This window comes from Convolutriloba macropyga, chromosome 3 (genome assembly GCF_964194025.1).
Source record: "Convolutriloba macropyga chromosome 3, txConMacr16.3, whole genome shotgun sequence".
NCBI classification, from domain to species: domain Eukaryota; kingdom Metazoa; phylum Xenacoelomorpha; order Acoela; family Convolutidae; genus Convolutriloba; species Convolutriloba macropyga.
The window spans coordinates 4,927,625-4,952,786 of record NC_134470.1 but is presented as its reverse complement, the minus strand read 5'-3'; the positions used below and the strand labels follow the sequence as shown (position 1 = coordinate 4,952,786).

Below are 25,162 nucleotides of genomic sequence, written 5' to 3'. Positions count from 1 at the left end.
TATTTCACGCATTCAATAACGCAATATGGTGAATACTGTCAAAAGCAAAAGATCAAAATCAAAAGAGACGGGATAAACCGATAAAGCGCGGTCATTAAGTCATCGAGAATTAGGTTATCAAAGTTCATTAGAGTGTTTGCTAGCTTATATGGGTATTAAGCTTATTAGCTTTCAGTTTAGAAGCTGATTTAAGTATAGTTTTAGAGTCCAACTGAAACTGCACACCGAATTAGAACACTTTTTGACCCTGAAAAAAACTGAAAGAAATTCAGTCAATTTGTCTCTTCTTTTTTTTCTTTTTTAATACCGAAGTGCAATTATAGTAGACCTGTTGTCTTTTTATACCATTTTTGCTTCACGATTTTTCGTTCGATCCTTTTGACTTCTGTTCCTCAAAAACGGGATAAACAGGTAACGCGCGGAAGGCATTAAGAGCTCTTAGACTTTCGGCTTAATTTCTTTAAAAAACTGTTTCTAAAAGACTACGTATGCAAAAGGCTACGGAAATGTTTTGGAGAGATAAGTTCGTAGTTTGAAGGGCGGTTATTAGAATTGACCCTTTTTGACGCCTTTATGGTCATTTGCTAACGAATTCATCAATATTTGCATTGTTTTTTAAATTTCTATCTGCGTTGACTTTTTGGATGCATCTAGGCTCCCTCGGTGTTTTTGTGGCCTTTTCGTTTACTAGTATTGCTTTCAAGTTGTTTCCGTTAAACAAAAACTATCAAAGTGAGCCAACTTTCAGTCTGTTTTTAATAGCTGCGATATTGACATCCTAACGGAGCGTTTATTGGCCTTCTTCGTTATTTCGTCAGGATTTTTGTTACTACCATATGACGTCACGCTCATGAAGGTCAATTGTATGTCTTTTGAAGGCAGCTTACAGAAACAATACTTTTAAAGCACATTGAGACCTCACTTTTTGTCCTTTTTTCGTATTTTATACAGCCGGTTTTCCTCAAAACAATGTTTTATCTGAGAATAGTATTCTTTTTGTTCCCAAGTGGAAAAACTTCAAAGGTCATGGGACCAGTTTATTCTGCGTTGATTTAAATATTTTGCGCTTCTGTCGATTAGTATGTCCTCTGTCGTGCTTGCAGTAAATGACTCAACAAAAATTTTAACATTTTCTGAATTTTTCGTGGTAGTTTTTGATGTTATTGTTTTGTATATCATGAGGTGATTCGTTGACTGAACAGAAATGGTATCATAATGTCTGTTGAGAATATTTGTTTTGAAGTTGCAACTTTTGGCGAAATTTGAAAAATTGTTATCAATTTTGCTCCTATTAATTGCTCCCAAACGAAGTTTTAAGCAATTTTATTAGTCCTGTGGTCTTTTTATGCGAAGTTTGCCTTAAACAATTTTTTGTCTGAACCATGTGCTTTTTTCCTCAAAAATGGGATAAACAATTTGAGCCCGGAGGGCATCAGGTAGCTGAGCAACTCTCTTAGGTCCTTACTAGTCTCTAAGTATGCGACTGACCGAAACTGTTTTTTATAGCTGCGAAGCTGTAATCTGAGCGGAGCTATTTTGCAGTGCTCTTGGTTTTTTTTCTTTCGTCATATGACGCTCTTTTTCGTTTTACATTTGTTCGCAAAGCTGAAAAAGTCATTTTTTTCTGAATTACTTCTTCCTCTCACTAACGGCATTTGCGCGTGTGACGTCATTTCTCACTCGCTTTAGCAAAAGGTTTTATGTTATTTGCGTGATTAGATTTTGATCATACGTGACTTACCTCACTCAATAACATGACTTTTGCACATCAAAACTTAAGTTTAATTTGAATTTGTTTAATGTCAAAGGAACTCATATGTGCAGTAAAGTTCCCTAATAAGAGGCATCTGTGGGATGAATTTTAACAAGCTTTATTAATTTATCGCTGAGTGTTATTTACCTAGCTGTTTGAGCGGCGTCGATTTTTTTCAATTTAGATCTGTCTCTGTTTCTATCTCTATTATACGGCACGCAGGGGTCTTCTTTCGCAGCTATTCCGGCAATCTGTTGGCTATGTTAAAGAGAATTTCTAGCTAGGTTCACTAAGTTCCGGCTGGCTACTGTCGAAGCCAAATGCTCACCGGTAGTGTGAGAGCAACTTGCCCGACGTTGGTCGATTTTGTTTTCATTTTCCGCCTTTTTATTTCTTGACTTCCAATAGTTATTAGAGTGAGTGTTTTTTTTCTAATTTCTCAAGCAGTGGATCAACGTAGTCGTGTTTTCCCCTCATAGAGACCTAGCTTAGTGTGGCTTATGCGTATAGCGCCCATTACCGAAGAAATGCCATAAGGAATTATTGTGTGAAAGATCCTAATGTTGAATTCTTGTTTCTGTAGTTGACAAATTTGTAAACAAACTTTTGTTCACAGGAGACACGCTAAAAAGCAGTGAGTTCCATAAATACAAAAAACTTTTAATTGTTTTTATTAACTTGAAATCACTTCATGTTTTTGTTTGTGTGACAACATAAATTGAAAATCAAACCTAACCTAATCACTGATTTTTTTAAAAAGTTTGAAAGTTCATCTCTTACCCAATCATCGGAACTTTTGGCGCTTTTCCTTTAGAGCACACTCGCCCCCTTTAGTCGTTCTAATTATCGTGTTTATGATATAAGGTAGGAGCCTATAAGGAAATGGGCAGCAAAATTAATCGTCAAGTTATTATTTGTGATAGCCTTCAATCGACAGCAGAACAGTTGCCAATGAGTGAAGAGGCTATGCTATCTGTCGTTTTGGCAACGAATAGTAGTATTGGTTTTACAGTGCCCTGGAAGTATGTTTGAAGCCACTATTGTCGCGTGGAGTAATATGTTTACTGTTCACAGAAGCTGTTTGTCGAGGAAAAGTAGTTCAAAGACAATTTTAATTTTTGGGTGACTTTGCCCCCAAAAAATAAACCATTGCAGCTGGCCTCCTTAATCCTAAGCTAGATACAATGAAAGTCAACCCCTTACTTGTCACTCGAGAGGAATTCGTCCACATAAATCACACAGTCTTGTTTCTGTTAGATGGGCTATATTGAGGCGCGTATTTCTTCTGCAGTAATTTTCGACGTCTGATAAAATGGTCTGGAGGACAAAATTTTTGGAAGAGCAAAAAATTTTAGGGGGCTGCGTGACTTGTACTAAAAGTTTTGACCCCCGACAGATTTTTGAGTTTATTTTGAAAGAAGGGCAAATTGCTTCTTGCCCTTCTTCCTCACAGCTCTTCTTGCCTTTTAGCAATTTGCCACCTAACAATTTATTGTTCACTGTTTGTGACAAATATCTCAAAGCCCAGCAGACGGGGGACCTAATTTTATTTTCTTAGTAGAACTAAGGGTTTTGCAGAATTACATTACTGGAGCAAGAAAAATGCTGGTCTAGGATATAAAAAATTTCAATCCGCAATTTTTTGTTCCCTAAACATTGCAACAAATCACTGCTCAAAGCTGGCACAGCTTACCAAAGCAATTTAAAAACAATGACGAATAAAATTTTTGTCCCTGTCCAAAAATGAAAAATTATTAATAGCCGCCCTCACCTTAGCCGGCTATTATAGCGGCCCTATTTTTACTTCGTCTATTAAAAATTTGTTTTGCTTAACAGCATTTCCGTTTTGCGTGAAATCAATTTGAATTCTCTAGGCTAGTTTAATTCTTCGCTTATTCTGCTCAAAAGGCTTTTAAACAGCCGTTGCTCAGCAAAGCAATCTGAAGTGAACATAGTCATAAAACGAAATCAAATATAGAAAGGGGTAAACCTATAAAGCCCAAATTTTAGAAGCGCGCTGGTTGAACTTTTTTCTTATAAGTCTTAGTTGACATCTCTAATGCGTTTTGGCATTGATACTAGCCGCTTCATCCTCTCATTAAAAAAAAGGAGTACGCATAACTACGAAATCCAATCAAAATATTTGACACCATCAAAATTTTTTTGTGCAAGAATTAATTTTTATCATTGTTTTTCTGTTCTTTCAATCCCAATCGATGTTATGGGAGTCAATGGCGGCTATTTTCCGGCAATCGGGCTATTGCGGGTATGTTTTTGTTTGACCATCTGACTTCCCGTCCTCAAAAACGAGCGGAACAAGTTAAGCCCTGATAGTATTAAGTCGCTGATTAGTTTTCTTGGAGTTTACTAGTCTCTTAAGTATGTGGTTCGACGAAACTTTTGAGGAGACAAACTCATTGTGATAAGGGGGTTTTAGACTCAGCCTACTTCTACACATATCCCTGCACGCTCAACCCTGGTTCAGTCATTTGGGAGCAATGCGTTCGAGCAACCGTTTCCTTTTGTGCGCATTAACAATGTCTTGGAAATTATCTAAGCTTTTGATCGTTAAGTCTTCTTTAAGATCTAATTGTTTGAATATACCATACACCTCTTTTCTCCGGTTGCTCCCGAGATTAAAAATGCAAATACAGAATTTTTCTGAAGTCTTCATATTTTGTTGGTTTTCTTCAAACAAATAAGCGTTTTTCTTATCCTGTCTTTCAAACGTTGCGTATTATTTAGCTCATGTTTCATCTATCATATTATTCGAAGTAAACGTTGGATAAAATTTTGAAGCTTTTGAGAAACGTCATTTTATTGAATTATTTTTATAGCTGCGAAGCTGTAAGCTGAGCGTAGCTATATTGCGGTGCTCTTGGTTTTTTACGACTCGAAGAGGAGTATTGGTCTTCTTAAGGTTTTTTTTTACCGGAAGTACTATTCGTTCAGACGCTGTTTTAACCTAAAAGCAAAAATGAGTAAAATTGCCGTGTGAACTATTTTTTTTGAGCGAGAGAAGTTTTTTGATCATGCGCTGCGTTTAGTGAATGACTTTTTGACTTTGAAAAGTATTTTTTGACGGAATGGCACATATAGATAACCGTTTTTAGCCGTTTTTTCGTCCAGTTTTTTTCCTTGTAATTTGGTTTTTTGTAGAAATAATTTTTATTCAATGCTATACTGAAATGTATACCTCGAAATTTGATACCACAGTGTTTTGGAGAGACTGAAAATGCGTTTCAAGGTCAGAATTGGCACATCGTTTTTGATATTTCAGTTAATTTTTGGCCTTTTTTCTATTAATTTCGTCATTTTTGGGTCTTTCAACCGCCTTTTTTCAAAAATCAGTTAATATGGTAACTTCACTTTGATAATTCATATCATCAACGCCTCTTTCTACCTCTTTGTAATTTTGTTTTGTAAAATTGTTCATATGCTAATCCGATTTTCGTAGTTTTTTCCAATTTTTCTGTAGGTTTTTTGTTTGTATTTTGGTTTTATTTACTTGAAATGGTCTTTTTGTGCAACATCAGGGACTTAAGTTTCGTTTCAAAAAATTCAATCACTTTTTGGCGTTAAGTTTTTGAGAAACAGTTAAAAGTTTTTTCATAACTTCAGTCTTAAAAATTTCAAAAATGTTTAAATGTTTCGTATGTTTGGATTTCTTTTGTTTTGTTCAGGAAGATGGATTTTTGTCTCGGATGACATGTTGTGTTTTCTTTGTCTCAATTACTGATCAATGTAATGTTCGTTTTTCTTGATTTTTATATTTGAGTTTTAAATTTCAAAACTCAAGAATTGGTTTTTTTTGTTACGGTGTTTGTTACAATGTGTCCCTTTTGTTCACATTCTAGTTTGCTTCATTCTATCGTTGTCCTGGGACCTTCATTTTTATTCGTTATATTGATCTTTCAGTTTTTAAAATTGAGTGATATCAGCTTTTTCTAGATTTTCGTCATTTCTTTGGTTTACAATTAATTTCTTTCAAAATAAGGCAGTACTGAGAGGTTGCTTGAAAGCCTTTTTCAAAATTTCCACTTCTTAAATTTTATTGTCATTTTCTTTTGCCTCGGTATTGTTTTCAATCATTTTTGCCTTTGAATATTATTCTGTTGCTTATGTCTTTTCTATGATTAATTTAATTTTTGAACTTTTTAATTTTTTATTGAATCATTTTGTCTAGAATACTTACAACAAGGAAGCAGTATGTGATGTTTTTGTCCTAATTGCAGTGATTTGCATTCTGATTGTGGTTTTATGGTTCTTAAATTTGAGCATTCTTTTTGAAAAATTCAACTTAATTTTAAGATTATTATCTGCAGTTTGCTTTTGCGATCTTTTAGCGACTAGATTTAAAATTTTTAGGGCAATTGATAGCCCTGTCTGCTTTTTGAGCCTGTCAGTGTTTTGACCATCCTAATTTTGTTGGATTTTTTTTAACGTTACCAAAGGTTTTCAATAATATAAAGTTTTGCTGCTTTTTATTTCTCTTGGTGAGTGGTTTGATTTTCACCAATTTTTAGATCACACCTAGTGAGGCAATGAGTTATTGGTTTAATAGAAAAGGTAATTGCTTCAGCTGCAATTATGTTTTTTTTGCGAAGACTTGACTTTTCGAGTCGCTTCCGGAATTCTTTCGGCTATGAGCCGATGAACCTTCTGGGGTTTTTGAAATAGGTTACTGTATAGTTTTTAAATGTAATGGAATGTTTTTTAATAGCCGCACAGCGATAACTGGGGCTATTATTGGCCTTCTCTTGGATTGTTATTATAGCTGCGAAGCTGTAAGCTGAGCGAAGCTATATTGCGGTGCTCTTGGTTTTTTTTGTTTCGTCGTCTCACGCTCTTTTTTCGTTTTACTTTTGTTCACACAGCAAAGCTGAAAAAGTCAAATTTTCTGAATTACTTCTTCCTCTCACTAACGGCATTTGCGCGCGTGACGTCATTTCTCACTCGCTTTAGCAAAACTTTTTAAGTTATTTGCGTTATTAGATTTTGATCATACGTGACTTACCTCACTCAATAACATGACTTTTGCACTTCAAAACTTAAGTTTAATTTGAATTTGTTTAATGTCAAAGGAACTCATATGTGCAGTAAAGTTCCCTAATAAGAGGCATCTGTGGGATGAATTTTAACAAGCTTTATTAATTTATCGCTGAGTGTTATTTACCTAGCTGTTTGAGCGGCGTCGAAATGCTCACCGGTAGTGTGAGAGCAACTCGCCCGACGTTGGTCGATTTTGTTTTCATTTTCCGCCTTTTTATTTCTTGACTTCCAATAGTTATTAGAGTGAGTGTTTTTTTCATTTCTCAAGCAGTGGATCAACGTAGTCGTGTTTTCCCCACATAGAGACCTAGCTTAGTGTGGCTTATGCGTATAGCGCCCAGTACCGAAGAAATGCCATAAGGAATTATTGTGTGAAAGATCCTAATGTTGAATTCTTGTTTCCGTAGTTGACAAGTTTGTAAACAAACTTTTGTTCACAGGAGACACGCTAAAAAGCAGTGAGTTCCATAAATACAAAAAAACTTTTAATTGTTTTTATTAACTTGAAATCACTTCATGTTTTTGCTTGTGTGACAACATAAATTGAAAATCAAACCTAACCTAATCACTGATTTTTTTAAAAGTTTGAAAGTTCATCTCTTACCCAATCATCGGAACTGTTGGCGCTTTTCCTTTAGAGCACACTCGCCCCCTTTAGTTGTTCTTTAGATGGTAGCATGGCAAATTCCAAAGGTAACAGTGCCCTTGACTGTGGTACAGGCGTAAATGTGAAGGGCAAATTTGGGTGATTTGCATACCCCCTCCAAAACACCCACACGAGCGCTTACATACAGACACTCACATTTATAGACACACACACACACACGCACTTACACACTTACACACGCATACACACACGCATACACATACACACACACATACACACACATACACACATACACACACACATACACACACACACATACACACACACACATACACACAGACATACACACATACATACACACACACACATACACACACACACACTAGCTCTCTCTCTCTCTCTCTCTCTCTCTCTCTCTTAAAACCAACTCTACCACACCTTTGCACCTTTTCACTTTCTCCCTAAAGTAAGCCTAGCTGCTACTAGGCTGACGACTCACTAGGTGATTGAAAGCAATTTGTCCGTCCTAATTTGTCTATCAATGCTCTCATTGAGAAGCACGAGTGTACAATCAAAATGACACTAACCTTTGGTATTTTTACTTTGGTATTTTTTTGTTCTGAAAAAAATCATTTTTACCTTGTCTTCGCTTTTTCCGATCCCAATTCATAGGAGTCGATTGTGGTTGTTTTCAGGAAACCTGACGGTTACGTGCTAGTCACATCATCGGTGTTCTTTTATCATCGTTTTCCATTACTACGGGGAATTATCTGCTGAATTTTGAGCCGACATTTTTTTCCTCATTGGAGCAAGATTTTTTGAAGGAAGATTTTATTTGCTCTCAGACGAATTATGTCGCAATTTTATCAGTCCTGTGGTCTTTTATGCGATTTTTCGCTTGACCTAATTTTCGTCTGACCCATTTGACTTTTCGTCCTCAAATATGGGTTAAACAGGTAGCGCTCGGAATGCATTAATTGACCGCGCAGCTCTTAGAGCCTTACGCCTTATTAGTCTCTAAGTATGGGATTTACCGAAAAAGTTTTGAGGAGACAATTTCAGGTTAGGAGCGTGTGGTTCTTAGTCTTGAATGTTTGATCCTCCTTCTGTCACAACCCAATCCCACCCCGACACCCCCGTCTAGCCTCCACCTGGCGATTTCTACCCCTCTCTTCCAGCTCTCGCAAAACCCTTACCCCCACCATCGCTTAATCCCCGAATAGAGTCAATTTTTCTCTCCCCCCCCATAGAGGAAATTTTCTCTAGGCTTCAAACCTTAAATTGAATTTCCCAGCCTGTCATTTTCTCCAACTTAAGCCAGCTTATGTTTATAGTTTGAAAGTAAGGTTTAATTAGATATTTAGGGACGTTGATTAGTTGCTCTCAAACACCATTTTGACCATTTTGTCACTTTATTCCGAATAAACAGATTACGACCAGAGGGCATTAAGGTCTCTTAGAGCCTTTTGGCTTCCCTAATCCCCAGCTGGCTTGTACCGAAGCCAACCGCTCGCCCGTCGTTTAAGAGCAATTCGCTCGTCGTTAATCGGTTATGTTTTTCAACTATTGTTGAAAACATAGTTGAAACTGTTTTTTTTTATCAACGTTGTTCATTAATGCGCAACGTTCTCTGCTGAAAAAAAATTAAATGTTCAAACAACTTTTCGCAATTATATTAGTCCTGTAGTCTTTTTTATTCGAGCTTTGGCTATACCGATTTTTCGTCTGACCCTTTAAACATTCGTCCTCAAAAACTGGATAAACAGATAAAGCCCGGAGGGCACTAATTGACTGAGCAGCTCTCAGAGCCGTACGCTTTTTTTGTTCTCGAATCTTGTCATTCACCGAAATGAGGAGATTTGAATTCTTTGTCTAAGGGGCGGTTCTGAAGAGTCATAGGGGGTGGTTTGCGATCATAGTTAAAAGCAATTAATTTGACATGTTTGTCTATCGTTGGGCGACAGTTTTTAATTGTTGATCGCTCCTAGAATTCTTTCGCTGGCTTTTAGAATTTCCAGGCTGACTTTTACAGTTGACTTCCTGTCTTTTGTATGGTCTTTATTATTCATATTTCTAAGCACCTAATTTGAAGTTTTGGATTATTTCTACTGAAAGTGATATCAAAAAAGTGCTTCGGACTGGCCTTCATTTTGCCTTCATACCTTTGCAACTGTCTTAAATAAGCTCTACAAACAGAATTTAAAGCCACTTAGGGAAATACTCCACTCTACTATCACCACTGTTTTACCACATCTTGATAATAAATCAAAGGTTTATAGCATTTAGCGGGTCTCCCATTATAGCCCCTCATGAAAATATAGCCCCCATTATGGTATATTTACCATGATTGAGGGGGCTGTAGGCTATACGATCACCAAGCGGGGGGGGGGGGGTATAGTGGGAAAGACCCCAATTAGCTATGAAAACGTTGCAATTTCAGTATGGAATTTTTAGAAAAGATAACATGGAAAAAAGAAGCGTATGATTTATTGAAGTCAAGTTTAATTTTAGTGGCAAGATATCTTGAATTGCTCTTGAATGAAGTTTGAAGCATTTATTGTGAGAATGTGCGTCTTTTTATTCAAAATGTGCCATTGAGCGGTTTTTTGCTTTTTTTCTAGAACATTTTTTGACTTATTAAGTGACTTGACAGGCTTGTCCTCTTCATGTTGAGTGATCACAATTGCTCACACTCCTGACTAAAATTTCTTGCTAATAATTATAACAATGGTAAGATAGGAAATGTCAAGGACTTGATAGCTGAGTGTTTAATGCTTTTGTTGAGAACTCCGGTGGTTGCTTTTTCGAATCCCTCTTGTCGATTAATCTCCCCCCATAAAGAATGTATCTAGGCTGTAACCTCAACCCCTGAATTAACTTGCCTCGCCTGTCCTTTTGTCCGATTTTAGCCAGTTGATGTTTTAATTTGAAAGTAGGCTTCGAATTAGAAATTTGGGGACGTTGATTAATTGCTCTCAAACACATATAGCAATTAGATTAGTTTTTTGGTCTTGTGAATGCAATTTTTCGGTGGAACAATTTTTCACTTTGACCCCTTTGATTTTCATCCGCAAAAACAGAATAACCAACTAACGGCTACAGAGCTCTTAGAGCCTTTTGGCTAAGTATGCAATTCACCAAAAACTTTTTAGAGACATAGATTCGTGGTATGAAGGGCACTTCCTTAGAGTTTGACCCCCGCCGCACTTCATCCCCTCCCCCGAAATCAGCACCCTTCACCCTTTAAATTCCCACGCCTGCATATCATTCTACTCGTAACCCAGCGCCCCCACCCACTCGTAACGTCCCCGACACCCCCGTCCAGCCTCCAAGCTGGGGATTGGACCCCATCTCGTCTAGCTCTCGCTTAACCCGATCTCCTAAATCTATTGACAAGACCTTTTTATTCATGTGATTGCTCTTGAACGAAGTTTGAAGCAATTATTTTGAAAATGTGCCTCTTTCTGTGCAAAATTGTCTCTTGATCGGCTTTGCGCTTTTGTTCTAGGACATTCTTTGTCCTTTTAAGTGACTTTTTCACTGTCTTCTTCATTTTGAGGGATTACAATTGCTCTCACTCCTAAGTATAGTTTGTTGCCAACAAAAACAATGGTAATATAGGAAAGCACAAGGACCTGAGAGCCGAGTTTTTAATGCTTTTTCGAAAATTCCGGAGATCGCTGTATCGAATCCAGCTTTTGTCGATTTTTTTCCCTCAATAGAGAAAAATTTTTCTAGGCTACAATCCCTGAATTATATTTTCTCGTCTGTCCTTTTGCCCGACTTAAGCCAGTTTATGTTTATAATTTTAAAGTAAGTTTTCAATTAGATATTTAGGGACGATGATTAATTGCTCTCAAACAGGTGTATAGCAATTATATTAGTGCTATATTTGTTTTATGCGATTTTTCGCTGGACCAATTTTCTGTCTGACACTTTCAACTTTTCATCCGCAAAAATCGAATAACCAAGTAACGACCAGAGGGAGTTAATTAGAGCCCTTTGGCTATGTATACAATTCGCCGAATCTGTTTTGCGGACATAATTTCATGGTATGAAGAGCGGTTATTAAAGTTTGACCCCCACCTCCCACTTCATCCGCTCCCTGACATCAGCCCCTTCACGCTCTCAATTCCCACCACTGCACATTGTTCCACTCGTAACCCAGCGCGCATTTTGCCCCCTCCACCTTGCCGAGTCTCGTTAATTAAGCTAAAGCTAGCCTCCGTAAACCGTAGCTTGCTACTGACAAAACCAACCGCTCGCCAGTCGTTCGAGAGCAATCCACCAGACGTTTGTCGGTTATGTATATCTTCTATCGGTTCTAAAAAGAGCAGTATCGATTAATTATACGCAAACGATATCTCATGCAGGGAAAGCTCAGCTCAACGCGGTCTATTTTGAATAGGAAATTCAATCAAACATTCTCTTGGTAGTTCGCTTTCAAAACAGAAGATAATTTCCCCCTTAGAGCTGGTCGTAATTTTTTAAAATAATAATGCATTGGTGGGCCGGAGTTGCAGGTGTTAACTGAAACCCATTTTTTCTTAAGTCAAGTTAATTATTATCTAGAAAAAGTATAAGTAAACTGCAGTCTAAATTGTTCAAAATTTGAATTTTTGAGCGATCTGGTTGAGCGAATCTGAAAGAAAAACTTAAGACCCAGTTTTCCCTTAAGAAAACCATAAAGTGAAAATGTCTGTTCAAGCATCGATTCAGTTTTTCAAAAGCTTATGAGTAGTACCTCTTTTGCATCAATCTACGTACACCAGGTTAGCCAAAAGTTCCCTTCCCCCAAATAAATTTGAAGCTTGGAACAATGAGTAGCAGATTAAGTTTGTGTCCAAAGGCAAAATCCTTGGAGAGGATTTGCTCTCCTGAGTTGTCTCTTCTGAGAGTTGATGATCACTGTTTCTTTTTTAAAAAAAATCTTCTTTAACCATCGGTTGAATTTTTATGTATTATGTGAAAAATTTTTAGAAAGATTTTTGTGTTTTAATTCCATCAATTGGATGGTGGGTGTTTTTTTTGTTCATGCAAAACTGTCGTTTTTATGCAAACAACTGCATTCTTCTCGTTCTTCTAATAATTTGATTTAAATTGGTGTTATTTTGAACCATAAACATGTTTTTTATTAACTGTTTTTCAAATTATTGAAAGTGATCATTTTTACAGTCCGAACAGTCAAGATCAAAGAATGTTATGCTCACTCGACTCTATGTAATCTTATTCGCAAATTTTTTTGATGAAAAAAATCAGCTTGTTCGAGTTTACAGTGATTAAACTTACAAGCGGAAACAGTTATGAGCTGCTAGACAAAGTATTCAACTTTTTGTCATTGATTTAGAGTATTCTATCAGTACATATGTGTAATGCTTATAAATACAAGTCATTTTAGACAGCTTTTGTTTTTATCAAAATGAATTTTGAGCGCTGTTCTTTTTGTGACCATAAACTTGTGCGTTACAGAGATTCGAACGGCAAAATGCCGCGAAGTAGAAGTCATGAGAGGTTTTCAAATAAAGACAAGGCCACCCGGCAGCAACAACAACAGCAGCAACTAATACAAGCTAGAGAGTCGATGGAGAATTTCAGAGAACATCAGACGTTTAATCACAGAGACTATGACAATATCGCAAGTATTCTAGGACAGACGACGCCTCCTAGTTCAGCCAGTGCTGCAGCTAATAGTCAACAACAGCAGCAGCCGACCACTTCACAAAGTCGCAACAACACCGCGGCTAGACGGGTAGGTGATAGAAGCAGTTAAAAACCCTTAATTTCTTAAGAATTACCAGTGTGAGAATTGCTTATAATGAAAGTTCAAAATGCGTGAATAGTTAACATAAATAGACTTAAGTTACCATGGAAAATGGGGAAAAGTTAAAAACAAAAAAGAATTGAAAATAGATAAACCGTGGAATTGCAGCTACTCATTATTGTGGAAGCTTTAACAAATCTGGGAGCTTTAACAAACTTTTAACATTTTTCTCCTTCAAAACTTGATTTTGCAAAAAGATTACTGAGAATAAACAAGATTCAAGTAATTCAGTTATTGACAGCTAGAAGATTCATATTTTCCAAAACTTCCTTGACAATGCTCCCGCGGAAACTGACCGGAACTTAGGTCTCTTCTTTTTTTTCGGAAACTTTTCTAACTCAGTTGTCAACAAAGTAATTGTGAAAAGACTACTCGTCTAGCGTTTTAAGTGGTGAATCTAGCCATCGTCAAGATTTTCGAAGGATTGAACAAGATTTTCTCATCTCCGTTGAACCGCCATTTTTGGGGAGAATATTTAAAACTGTGTAGCCAGAACAATATAGTTCTAAATTGATTAATAGCCGCCGTCAGACTCAACGGCTATTATGTAGGCGCTCTCCTTTTTGTTACAGTTCAAAGAATTTGAATTGTATTAGGGTACTGTTCTGTAGGCTGAGCTTAGCTATATTGCGGTGTTCTTGTGTTTTGTTTCGTCGTCGGACGCTCTTTTCGTTTTACTTTTTTTCACGCCACAATCTTGTATGCAATTTTGTCGATCTTTTCATGCGCTATCTCATTGCTCTTTTGCTACTTTTGTGTACGCGATGTCATTTCTTTAACTAATTGGCGGTGAGTTTTAACCTGAACTGTGGAATGATTTTTTAAATTAAAACTGACTTAGCTAGCTTGCTCTCTAAATTACTTCTAATTTTTTGAGATCAATAGAGGACCCCTATAGAGTGATCAAAATAAAGCCTGGTAACCAAAATAAAATAACGAATTTGAATTTTCTAGTTTAGAAAACATTTTAGTCTTTAGTAATGTCGGCATCTGCATCAATTCAGTTCTGTATCTCTTGCTATCTATATTTTACATCACGTAAGTCGGTTTCGCTGATATAAGTCATAGTGCATTAGGTTATCGAAGTTCATTGTAGCGATTGCTGGCTGGCATAAGTATTCAGTTTAATAGCTTTCAGGTTTGAAGCTGAATTAAGTATAATTTTAGAAACTAACTCAAACTGCACAACAAATGAGAATACTTTCGACACTTTTTTCTTATTGAATCCCGATGTGCAAGGGGCGAACGGTGGCTATTTTCCGGCAATTTGCAGGCTATGTTTGTTAAAAAGTTAACAGTTGATTGTGAAATTGTCGCCCTTTAAATAACGTTGCCAATACATCTGTAGATTTGGAGAAGCTCGGTGTTATCATCGGCGTTCATAACTTTTTGTCCATTTTTGCTCAATTTGTGTTTGCAACGTAGCTTGAGAGCTTTAGAGACATGTTTGATAATTTTATGCTGTCAAATATGACTTGGCTGGTTTGATAAACTGAATGCGGTCTCCTTGCTTTAATAGAATGTAAAAAAATGTTTCGAAACGCTTATATCAGACAGATAGCATCACTCTTTACGAAATTAAAATTGTAATCTGATGGAGTAATTAATAGTCCCCGTCAGTCTCTCCACGGTTAACATAAGTTGTTTTGTTGTCTTATCACATAGTCTCATTAATGACAGTTCTTATCGTTTGATAATGAGGTATAAATGAGTCTAGTTAATGGTGTGAGTTCATAGTGTTTTCATGACTTGGACTCTATTTGTGTTCAAAAACGTTTAGCGATTTTCTGAGCTTTTTCTATAAAGTCGACTGATTTGGCTCAGTTCATTGATAATGCTTTTAAACACTTGATTTAAAATGGTTAAACTTTAGTTAAAATTTAGACTTGGTTAAAATTTAGACACAAATGGTTATAAAAATAGCAAATTTTTGCATTTTTGTCCCTTTTATTGTTCATTTTTTGTAGTTTACAATTTCTTACTACTGACAATGGGAATCCGTTGCTAATGAAGCATAAATGAGTCTAATTAATGACGAGTTCATAGCGGTTAGTTTTGTAACTTTCAATCTATTTCATTTCAAAAGAAATTAGTGGCTTCTATTCTCGTCTGTTCGTTGCTTTTCTTGTGCTCTAGTAGCTTTTTCTCAAATTGAACAGGACTTCTAGTGACGCATGATTCTGGTCAATTTTTGGCTTCAACTTTCAACTATCGCTTTAACTTTTAGGTTATCAAAGTTCATTAAAGCGTTTGTTAGCTGGCATTAGTAATAAGCTTTATAGCATTCAGTTTAGAAACTGACTAATTGTTGAATTCAACTGACACTGCCCTCCAGTTTATAACACTTTTTGACACTTTTAAGAGAATAGTCATTTTTATCTGTTATTTTCTGTTTAAATGCTGATGTGCGTCAAAGGGGTAAACCGCGGATTTTTTTTCGGCTATCTTTTTAATTTGTGGTGCTCGTGGTCGAGGAGAATGTGACACCAAAAAGCATTTCTGTTACAGGACGTCCTGAAGCTGAAATTATAATACAGTGCTCCTAAACGTCCTGAGTTGCAAGTTGGTGTCGCGTTGTTAACCAATTTTGTTAATATCTGTCCAAGTAATTCAACTCTCGCAGCTTATGCATTTTAAATCTGTATTTGATTTTAGCGTTCAATGGAGAGCATCCGCAATAGCCACAGTAACGCACCGTCAGCTACAACCCCCACCCCGCCCATTCCTCCACACTCCCACCAGCATCCTATATTGGGTGGTGCTCCGATACCCTCCACGCCTCATATGTCCTTCAACGTGCACTCTAGAACCGCCGCCAATGTGCCTCAAGGTCACGCAGGTGCTGCTGCTGCAACTGGTGGTGTGGTGACGTCAGTCAGCTCCACTGGACCATTCCCAGATGTGGTTCCAACTCATAAGCTTACATTTGATGTGAGTCTGTCTTGTCTCTTCACTGCCATAAAGCTCTTTCCCGTTATAGACCTCCTGCGGGATTTCTTTACATGTCATGCTTAAACAACGCGCAATCTTTTGAATTCAAACTTTTTTGGTAAAAGTACATCGTTTTGGCAAAAGTGAAAAATAATTCGATGTACGCTTGTTAATGGCTCTCGAACGAAGTGTGGCTGGCCATCCTAAACTTAAGCTAGCTACAATCAATGCTAATATCTCTCCTGTCGATCGCGAACGATTTGTCCTGCCATAGTCTGTTAAGTTTAAAATTGTTCATCACTCTGTTTATAATATATATCAGCTCAAAGGAAACTATGATTTTTGAATTGAAATTTTTTTGCCTAGTTGTTCATTAACTAAGCAATAAATTGATGAATAACTGTGACAATAATGGCTGATTGGAGTTATTTGTTCTGTTTTTTTTTCGGTTGCGTCTTCTCCGCTGACTGGTGTTGCGCGTGTATTCTTTTTGCGAAGAAGAGCATTGTAGCGTCTTTATAATTAATAAATAATAGCCGCCGTCAGCCTCTCAACGGCTATTATTTAGGCGAGCGCCTTTTTTAAAATTCGCTTGATCTTTTGATCACTGTTTTCGTTTTACATAGGTCACGATTTTCACGTTTGACTCGTTACTTACCTCACTGTTTCAACTGAATGGGTTTTAAATTCTTTCACTCATTGGATTACGCAATATAGTGAATGCGGTCTGTCAGAAGAGCAAAATCAAAAGAAACGGGATAAACGGATAAGGCCCTGTCATTGTCGTTGTGCATTAGATTATCAAAGTTCATTGGGGCGATTGCTAGCTGACATGTACTAACTTGTATGAAGATTAATAGCTTTAAGTTTAGAAGCTGAATTACGTAAAGTTTTAGAATAGAACTGAACACACACCGAATTAGAACATTTTATGAAACTTGCGGAAAAATTCTGTCAATTTTATCAGCTTATTCAATATTTTGCGTGAAATCTTTTTGACTTCTCTGGCAAGTTTCACTCTTCTCTCATTATGATAAAAGTGATTTTAGACAGCAATTGCTCAGCAAAGCAATTCAAAATGATCAGAGTCAATATCAAAACCGAAATCAGAAATAGAAACGGGATAAGCTTATAAAGCCCAGTTTTAGATGCCAGTTACTCGACCTTTGTTCTTGGTTACCATCTCTAATGCTTATTGGTATTGATACGAGCCCCTATGTCGTCTCACTGCGAAACAGGGGTATGTTCAGCTCCAAAATGCTCTCAAAATAGTTCGCACTTTATAAAATTTTGTGTAAAAAACTCATTTTTTCATTAGTTTTTTCTCTTCTTCCAATCCCAATCCTGGTTATGGGAATCAGCGGCGGCTGTTTTCCGTCAATTTGCCGACTATGTTTTTGGTGGAGCTTAATTGAAACAGGAAATGTTGCATGTAAAAACTAAATGAGAAGGTCAAGTTGCTTAGCTACATTAAAGAGCAAAGAGGTTGATTGTCTCTTTGTGCAGCGTTTTTGAGTGAGCGAGGAAAAAAGGTGTAAAAAATATTTGCTCCGCGCGAGCAAAATTTTCCGAATTTTCAAAAAGTTTCTCGTTATATCTTTCTGGTCATCATTAGGCCTTTTTATGATAATTTTTCTCCTTTTTCAATTGTTATGGTGATTCTGACGCGTTTTTTATGCAATATTTTCCTGCAAAGTCAATAGCATGTAATGTTTAATGATTTTCGGTTTGTATTGGTGATTATAATTTTTTTTGCTCTTTTGTTTGGTTATTTATTTTAATTTAATTGTTAGCCTTTAAAGTATTAGCATCGGAAGCTCAACAAAAAACAGAAATCGCCCGATTTTGATGGATTCGCTTGTGTTCTTTCAATCCAATGTTTTCACAGCAGATTTTTCCTCCAGTTTGATCACACGTTATATACTTGATTTTCTGATTTTCAATCTAATCCCTCTAATTCAGTTTTTGGTATTAAGTTGCTGCGTAGTTGACGTTTCTAATTGCAGGCAAATTTGGCTGGCTTTGCGAGCTTTTTCATGTTTTCTTTTTAATTTCCTTATGTTTGTTGTCCTTGCTGTCAGTTACCTTTTTGAGCAACCAACCGAGTTAGCGTTTGAATCGGTTTTTGAAACCCTTGATACTCCATATATGCTGGATGGTGTGTTCTGCAGTACATAATACGATATTTTAATGTCATGAGCTTTTCTCATTATTTAATTCCAAAAACGAAATCAAAAATAGAACATGGATAAAGCCATTAAGACCAGTTATGGCCGTTGGCTAAATTTTCTTCGAATTAGTCTTAGCTGCCTCTGTAGAGTTAATTGGTTTCTGTGTTGGTCTATCAATGCTCTCATTTAGAAACAGGAGTTGTAGTAACTACCAAATCCAATCATTCATCGGTGTTTCTTACCACTGTGTTTCATTATTACGCAAAAATATCCTCTGAGTTTTCATTACGTCAATTTTCTGCTCATTGGAGCAATTTTTTAAGGAAAAAAAATTAATTGCTCTCAAACGAAGTGTGACGCAATTATAGCAGTAATGTTGCTCTTTTCATGCGATTTTTCGTCTGAGCCAATTGACTGTTCGTCCTCTAAAATGTAAACTGGTAGGACTCGGAGGGCATTAAATGACCGAGCAGCCCTCTGAGAGACTTACCGCTTAGTAGTCTCTAATTATGCGATTCAGCGAAACTGTTTTGAGGAATCAATTTCATGGTGTGAAGGGTGGTTCTTAGTCTTAAAAGTTTGACCCCCCTCGGTCACCCGGACCCTTATCCCCCCTCCCCTATCGCTTGAGAACACACTCCGCCCCCCCCCCCCCCCTCTAATGCAAAATTCCGTAAACCCAGCTGGCTACTACCGAAGCCAACTGCTCGCTGATTGTTAGAGAGCAATTCGTCACACGTTAGTCCGTTGTTTTTTTTTTAAATTGGCACTGTATGTTGCGTTGTCAATTCTCGATAGAAATAGTCTATTTACGAGTGACAGCATTGTGTTAATGAGGCGGTACTTCTTCAAATGCACTTTACTAAGTTTTCTTTAAACGCACTCTCCTTTGTCTTGAAAAGTAGCTTTTGGGGAATGTGAAATGTTAATAATTTATCGATTAATTTCATTTATTTATATGCAAAATGTGCATCAGTTTAAAGGCGAATTGTGATCAACTTTACGAATTGTCGGTGTCTTCTAGCTCGGGCTCTATTTTGGGATTCTTTCTCTTGAATGCCGTGAATTTGAAAAGGCCAATTATACGATCGATCCTGTCTATGTCAATTTTCATAACTGTTGCCTCGGATGTGATTTCTTTATCAATCGCAAGCTGCCAACTGTCGAACCAAATTTCGCTAGTTTCAATCAGCTCCTCCCAGCCAATGAGATTTGGTTTGTTAGGAAGGTTTGAGTTGTCATCTTTGGTGAAAAAACCACTGATGGTTATGTAGATGCTGGTGAATGTGTCTTCTTTCTGTGTAATATGACAGGCTTCGGGGTTCGTGGGGTCTATTTTGAGTTCTTCGGCTGCCATGATTAGTTTGTCTTTGTCGTTATTGTCTGAAAAAATGTTACTCCAATGGAACTAAACTTGTAACATGTCGCCAACTCAATCGAGTTCTTGATTTTAAGAAATCTTGGGAAGCCTTAATTTATTTAATGTACGCGTGCCTTGTTGAGACCTTGTTAAAAATGCCTTTTATTATAGTGACAATCATTATACAATGGTACAACTATGCAATGATTATGCAAAATTATCTCGTGCAAAATTTACATTTAGTTGTTCTGTCTCAAACTTAAATGACAAACCTAAATGTGAGAGTTGCTGTATGCTGTTGAGAGTGTTGATCCGGAGACTGTAAGTGTGCTGGGTTCTGTTTTGGAAGAAGTGCTGGAATGTTTTCTGGTGAAGCATGTAGCACTCCACGTTCTGATCGTCACTCGTGTGGCAATCTTCGTCATTTTCGTCTCCAATTGTGACATTGTCCACTGTTAGTTGATTGGCTGATGTGATGGTTGGTAGTTTGGGACTTTGGGGTGACTGGGGGGTAGGAAGGGTCACACAGACTGTGTTCTGACGTTGTTCACACAGGAGTAAAGCGCCCACGCCTAAAAGAACGTCTGGGTCCTATTTTGTCCTATCAAAATAAGTATCTGTATAAAATCCGCGGACACTTGACTTGGTCTTCAAACGAAGTCCTTTTTTGCTGTTTTCTTTTTTTTCCAGGGGAAATTAGAATATTAAGACCACATGGCTTAACATACGTCTCTTACCTGCAAGCCTAATGTGCTAACCATTACATCGACTGTTCTTAAGGTTTCGAACTTGGGCATATGTTATAACCCCTTCTCACGTTGTTTCTTGGTCCTCAAAGCTTCATTTATCTAGCCAAGTATACGGTGATGAAAAAGTATACAGCTTATTTTCAATATATATCACGCTTATCTTATTAATAGCCGCCCTCATCTTCTCAGCCGGCTATTATAGCGCTCCTATTTTTTTTTACAATTCAAAGAATTTGAATTGTATTGGGGCGCTGTCTTTTTTTTTTTAACATCTGTTCACACATTTTCATGATTTTTGAAGTCAAATTGGAGTAGTGATTTTGGTCACGCCGAAACAGGAAATGGAGCGAAAAAGCGAGTGGTTTTGCGGCGTGAAATTTTTTCGCTCTAAATTTAAAGTAGAGTGAGAAAACGGTGTTTGAACAAAAATTCGCTTTCTCGCTAGTGGTTTTTTGTTCACATGCGGCAATTTCACTTTGATTTTTACTGTTTTTTCGAGTTTTTGGATCGGATTTTTTTCTAAATGGTTTTCCCAGTCCATTCATAGTCCGTTCAAGGTCTAGTTTTCTGTTTAGTCAATGAAAATTCTTTGAATTGTGCGTCGGGACTTGTCCTGCTATGTTTTTTTACTTCGTCGAATAAAAAAATGTTTCGCTTTACCTCATTTTGCCGCTTTTTCAACATTTTGCGTGAAATCTTTTTGACTTCTCTAGGCTAGTTTCTCTCTTCTCTCAATCTGCTAAAAGTGATTTTGAGCATCAGTTGCTCTGCAAAGCAATTCAAAATGAACAGAGTCAGTATAAAAAATTGAAGTCAGAAATAGAAACGGGATAAACCCATAAAGCCCAATTTTAGATGCCCGCTATTTGAACGTCGTTCCTATAAGTATTAGTTACCTCTCTCTAATGCTTATTGTTACTGATAGTAGCCCCTGTAGCATCTCTCTAAGAAACAGAAGTATGTTCAACTACGAAATGCCATCAAAATAAATCGGACTTAAAAAAATGTTTTTGTACAAAAATCTTTTTTTTTCAATATCTTCTGTTATTTCAATCCCAATCATGCTTATTGGAATCAACGGCGGCTATTTTCCGGCAATCTATGTATGTTTCACAATTTACATTAGGTTCTTCTCAACTTCCAACAATTGACTGAAAAAATTGAAACTATTGAGTTTGTCAAGCTAGCCTTATTTTTAAATCATCGTTAGAAGTAGATCTGCTAAAAATAAACCTAGCACGGCGGGAGAAGAGACGACCATATCTTCACTACTAAAAGTATGTTGCAAAGTGTTGTTGGTTGAAGTCAGAATGCTCAAGTCTCTCATCCCAGTGGAAGAGGGTGAAAAGGAGGCATCCGATTTACTCCTATGAATTGCACTACAGACAGACACTCGTCCAGAGGCTATGAGTAAGCAGTGGAACTCTTTGTCTCCTAAACAACCCAAATTGTTTTTATTCCCAAAAAGTCAACCACAGAAAATCTATCTTTTCTTTTGAGCCTCCTGAATTCGATTCGCCTAGTTACAGATATTAGTTAAAAATCAAACCGAACCGTTACACGCCGATGTTCTAGAATAGTTAAATATTAAAGGCAATATGTAGAAAGTTCTAAGCCCGCTGTTTATGTACAGTTAACATCTATTCAAAAGCCAGTTGGCGTAATTTCAAAAACACTCATTGCCTGTTAATTCCCCTAGGACAACGGCCAATTGAAATGTTTTCCGTTGTTGCTCCATCTGTACGCTATGTCACCGTTATAGAACGTGCCATTACATAGTAAACCTTGCCCCTATCATGTGACCCCCCCCCCACTCCGCTCACACCCACCTGATACATCCCTAAGCGCCAGCTGGCTACTACCGAAGCCCACCACTCGCCTGTCGTTTGAGAGCAGTTCGCCCGACTTTAGTCGGTTATGTTTGTAATATTGCGGAACATGCGCTAGGGGATGCGAATAATTTGCACCCAATAATCTGGGGGTGGAGTGAGGCACAAATGGAAAATATTCGACATCAAATTGAAGGGTGCACATTACAGCCCTGGATTGGAATTAGAATTGATGCTTAAAACACTCACGTGCACATTTTGAAATGCCGAAAGTCTGCGGTGTCAGAAGTTAAAATGCCAGAAGTTGCTACTTAGCCAGAAGTTGACTTTCGTAATTTTAAAACGTGCATGTTTCGTGTGTTTAGCATAGTTAAGTGACTCTGCAGAAGTCACTTCGAAATTCTGACATCTCGAACCGGTTCGCGGTTCTCGATAAACGCCAGAAGTTCTCGGTGACTTCAAGCAGAGTCACTTAACCATTTCTTAACGCATACCTGATCTGTAGATAACATCTCCGGGCTTGTAGGTATGTTTGAAACAGCTGGTGTGAATCAATTCCACAAATGGTTCAAAGTCAAGTTGCATGAACTTCAACTTTTGCCATAATACTTTCGCCAAAACATGGGCCCTTTCCAGACTCATGTTGTTGCCCAGGAACCCGCTCGAGGAGGTGTTCTTCCGGCCATGAACTCCAAATGAAGCATTTCTGAATTGTTTTGAATTGTTTCCTTTTCTCCTGTTAGAAATTACTATCTTTAATTGACATTTGAATATGCGAATTAACAAAGAGGCCAAAGACTACTATGGCCACCGCAGTTGTCCGACTCCCCCCCCCCACTGCCACACCAGCTTAGTGAGCGTATAACTTCCACGCCCCTCCCCCCCCCCCCCAGGCGAACGTGATTTTTTTATGCGGGACATAAAAACCATGAAGCCGAAACAGAAGAGATCCATTATTTCATTGTTCTTTTAGATCTTTTCCGTTAGTACCCCCCCCCCTCTTACGTTATGCAACGCCTGTTACCTAGCACGAGCCATTACATTGTAGTCCATTGTTAAAATATGGCATCCTTGTCTGGGGGAAGGGGTGCAAACAATATGCACCCTTTAAACTGGGGGGAGTGGGACACTAACGAAAAAGATGTTATTTTAGCGCGTTGTGTAAAAATCTAAGAATAAAAGGTGGGGACATTTTGCGGTTGGCAAAAATTAAGTGTCTCTGTAATGCCAATCCCCCGCCCCCGTGACCCATAGGAAACCCTATAATCGAGTATTTATGCCAAATTGCGCAAAAGGTTGTTCACGGTTTCTAAATACTTCGGGGTCTTTCCTATTATAGCCCCCCCCCCCCCAGCTTAGTGGTCAGATAACCTATAGCCCCCCCGCCCCCAATCATGGTAATCATACCATAATGGGGGGCTATAATGGGAAAGACCCATACTTTGTACTTATGAGCGGAAAAGGAAACGGATCCCTGAATTTGAGCGACTTGTCAACCGTAAGATTTTGCCCAGCTGTTGATTTCGAAGGTTCTACAATTGAAGGTACAGCTGTGATATTGGGCTCCTTGGGCACTTGAAGGTAGTTCTCGCGATGTCTGCTGCCGGCACTTTTCAGATCAAACGCGTTGCATGATCTGGAGTACTGCAGTTTGCTGGAACCTGGTCGCTTGATTCGTGGACTGTCCGCATTTTTTCGGTCCAAGTTTGGGCTTTCTTGAGCTCTGCCCTCTTTTTGAAGCGATCGCTCGATCTTGGATCTCAGGGCGCTGTTTTTGTTCAGAGGCAGATTCTCGCGCATTGGAGTGGCTGAAAGCGAGCCGGATACTTGGCATAATTTAGTCTGCGTACTTGTCATATTTGGGGCTCAACTGTTTAGACTAAAGTTTGAAATTTAAATTCAAATTTGATACACAAGTGTCTAAAGTAAATCTCACAGTTTAATCTGATATTTCGTCTGGCGTTTGCTCCAAAATCTCCTTCCCTGAAATGTGGCCTCCGCATGGGTCTGAGAGTATTTCACTCCTCCTTCTGCTCCAAGTAGAAATATTTCAAAGTTGCCAATTTAGTTGGAAAGCACCCACGTGCCAATATACATATAACAGCCAATAACTTGCCACAAACTTTCCCACAATTTAGATTTATAGCCACTCTCTTGTGTCTTCCTCAGAATTCCTGAGGAAACCAATGAGGAATTGGCCGATTTGAAACAAATAGCGAACACTTTGAACTGTGCTCGAAAAGCACTCTCTTGCAAAGAATGCCTCCAAACTAATTACTTAAGACCTTGAGCGCAAGTGTGAGTGATTTGTCAAATTAATATTGAAAAAGTTAGTCAAGATTTGAAAGCTAGCTGGAAAATTGTGAAATTTATTAGGGCATTTCCCGTTATAGCCCCCCCCCCCCGCCCAACCGTGTTAGTCGGCCTATAACCTAGTATATAACCCTCCCATAAGATTGGTGGGCATATAACATATAACCCCCATTGCTGTAAGTATACCAATATGGGGGAGGGGGGAGGTGGGGGGCTATTTTTGTGGGGGAAAGAGCTATGCAGGGAAAGACAGAAATCAAATTTGCAAAATTCCACTTTGCCATTGTCAAACTGGGCTGGGTTAGGTAGGTTTGAAGTACGGTTTTAGGAACTGTTTGAGTTGACTTGAGAAGTAGACTACAGAGGCTTGATTGTCACATTTGTCTGTTGTTTTAATCACAACTGCCGACAGTTTCCAAATCTGACTTGACTGCATTTCAGACCTCACACTTCGAATATCGTTTTGAACCGAAGTCTAACTAAAACAAAAATTACACTTACATTTCTCTCCGCTCATTAAGCAGACACGCATGTTTGAACCATTAAGTCCGTGACGCCAGGAGGTAATGTTGGGTA

The 25,162-nt window shown here is 37.9% G+C and overlaps 2 protein-coding genes across 2 annotated transcripts in view; one reads left to right on the top strand and one right to left on the bottom strand.

The window, feature by feature from the left end:
• The window catches only part of LOC142335849 (misshapen-like kinase 1), a 124,029-nt gene that overhangs the window by 38,601 nt on the left and 60,266 nt on the right, over nt 1-25,162 (top strand). Inside the window, exons 18-21 of the mRNA XM_075384177.1 lie at nt 2,370-2,387; nt 7,246-7,263; nt 12,882-13,161; nt 15,889-16,164. Coding sequence (XP_075240292.1) covers nt 2,370-2,387; nt 7,246-7,263; nt 12,882-13,161; nt 15,889-16,164 — 592 coding nt within the window. The remainder of the gene's footprint in view (nt 1-2,369; nt 2,388-7,245; nt 7,264-12,881; nt 13,162-15,888; nt 16,165-25,162) is intronic.
• LOC142335891 (uncharacterized) lies at nt 19,242-24,653 on the bottom strand. The gene is made up of 5 exons (XM_075384242.1): nt 23,755-24,653; nt 22,768-22,986; nt 21,678-21,878; nt 19,968-20,267; nt 19,242-19,718 (listed from the first exon to the last, which is right to left on the bottom strand). Exons 1-5 carry the CDS (start codon nt 24,128-24,130, stop codon nt 19,336-19,338), a joined length of 1,479 nt encoding a protein of 492 aa, XP_075240357.1. The 5' UTR covers nt 24,131-24,653; the 3' UTR covers nt 19,242-19,335.

What these genes read in the sequence shown, in the direction of transcription:
- LOC142335891 (XM_075384242.1), bottom strand. Translation starts at nt 24,130, where the DNA reads ATGACAAGTACGCAGACTAAATTATGCCAAGTATCCGGCTCGCTTTCA. An exon ending in TACGGTTGACAAGTCGCTCA is followed by an intron (nt 22,987 to 23,754) that starts AATTCAGGGATC and finishes ACAATTCAAAAC; the next exon opens with AATTCAGAAATGCTTCATTT. An exon ending in CTCTTCTCCCGCCGTGCTAG is followed by an intron (nt 20,268 to 21,677) that starts GTTTATTTTTAG and finishes ACGTTCTTTTAG; the next exon opens with GCGTGGGCGCTTTACTCCTG.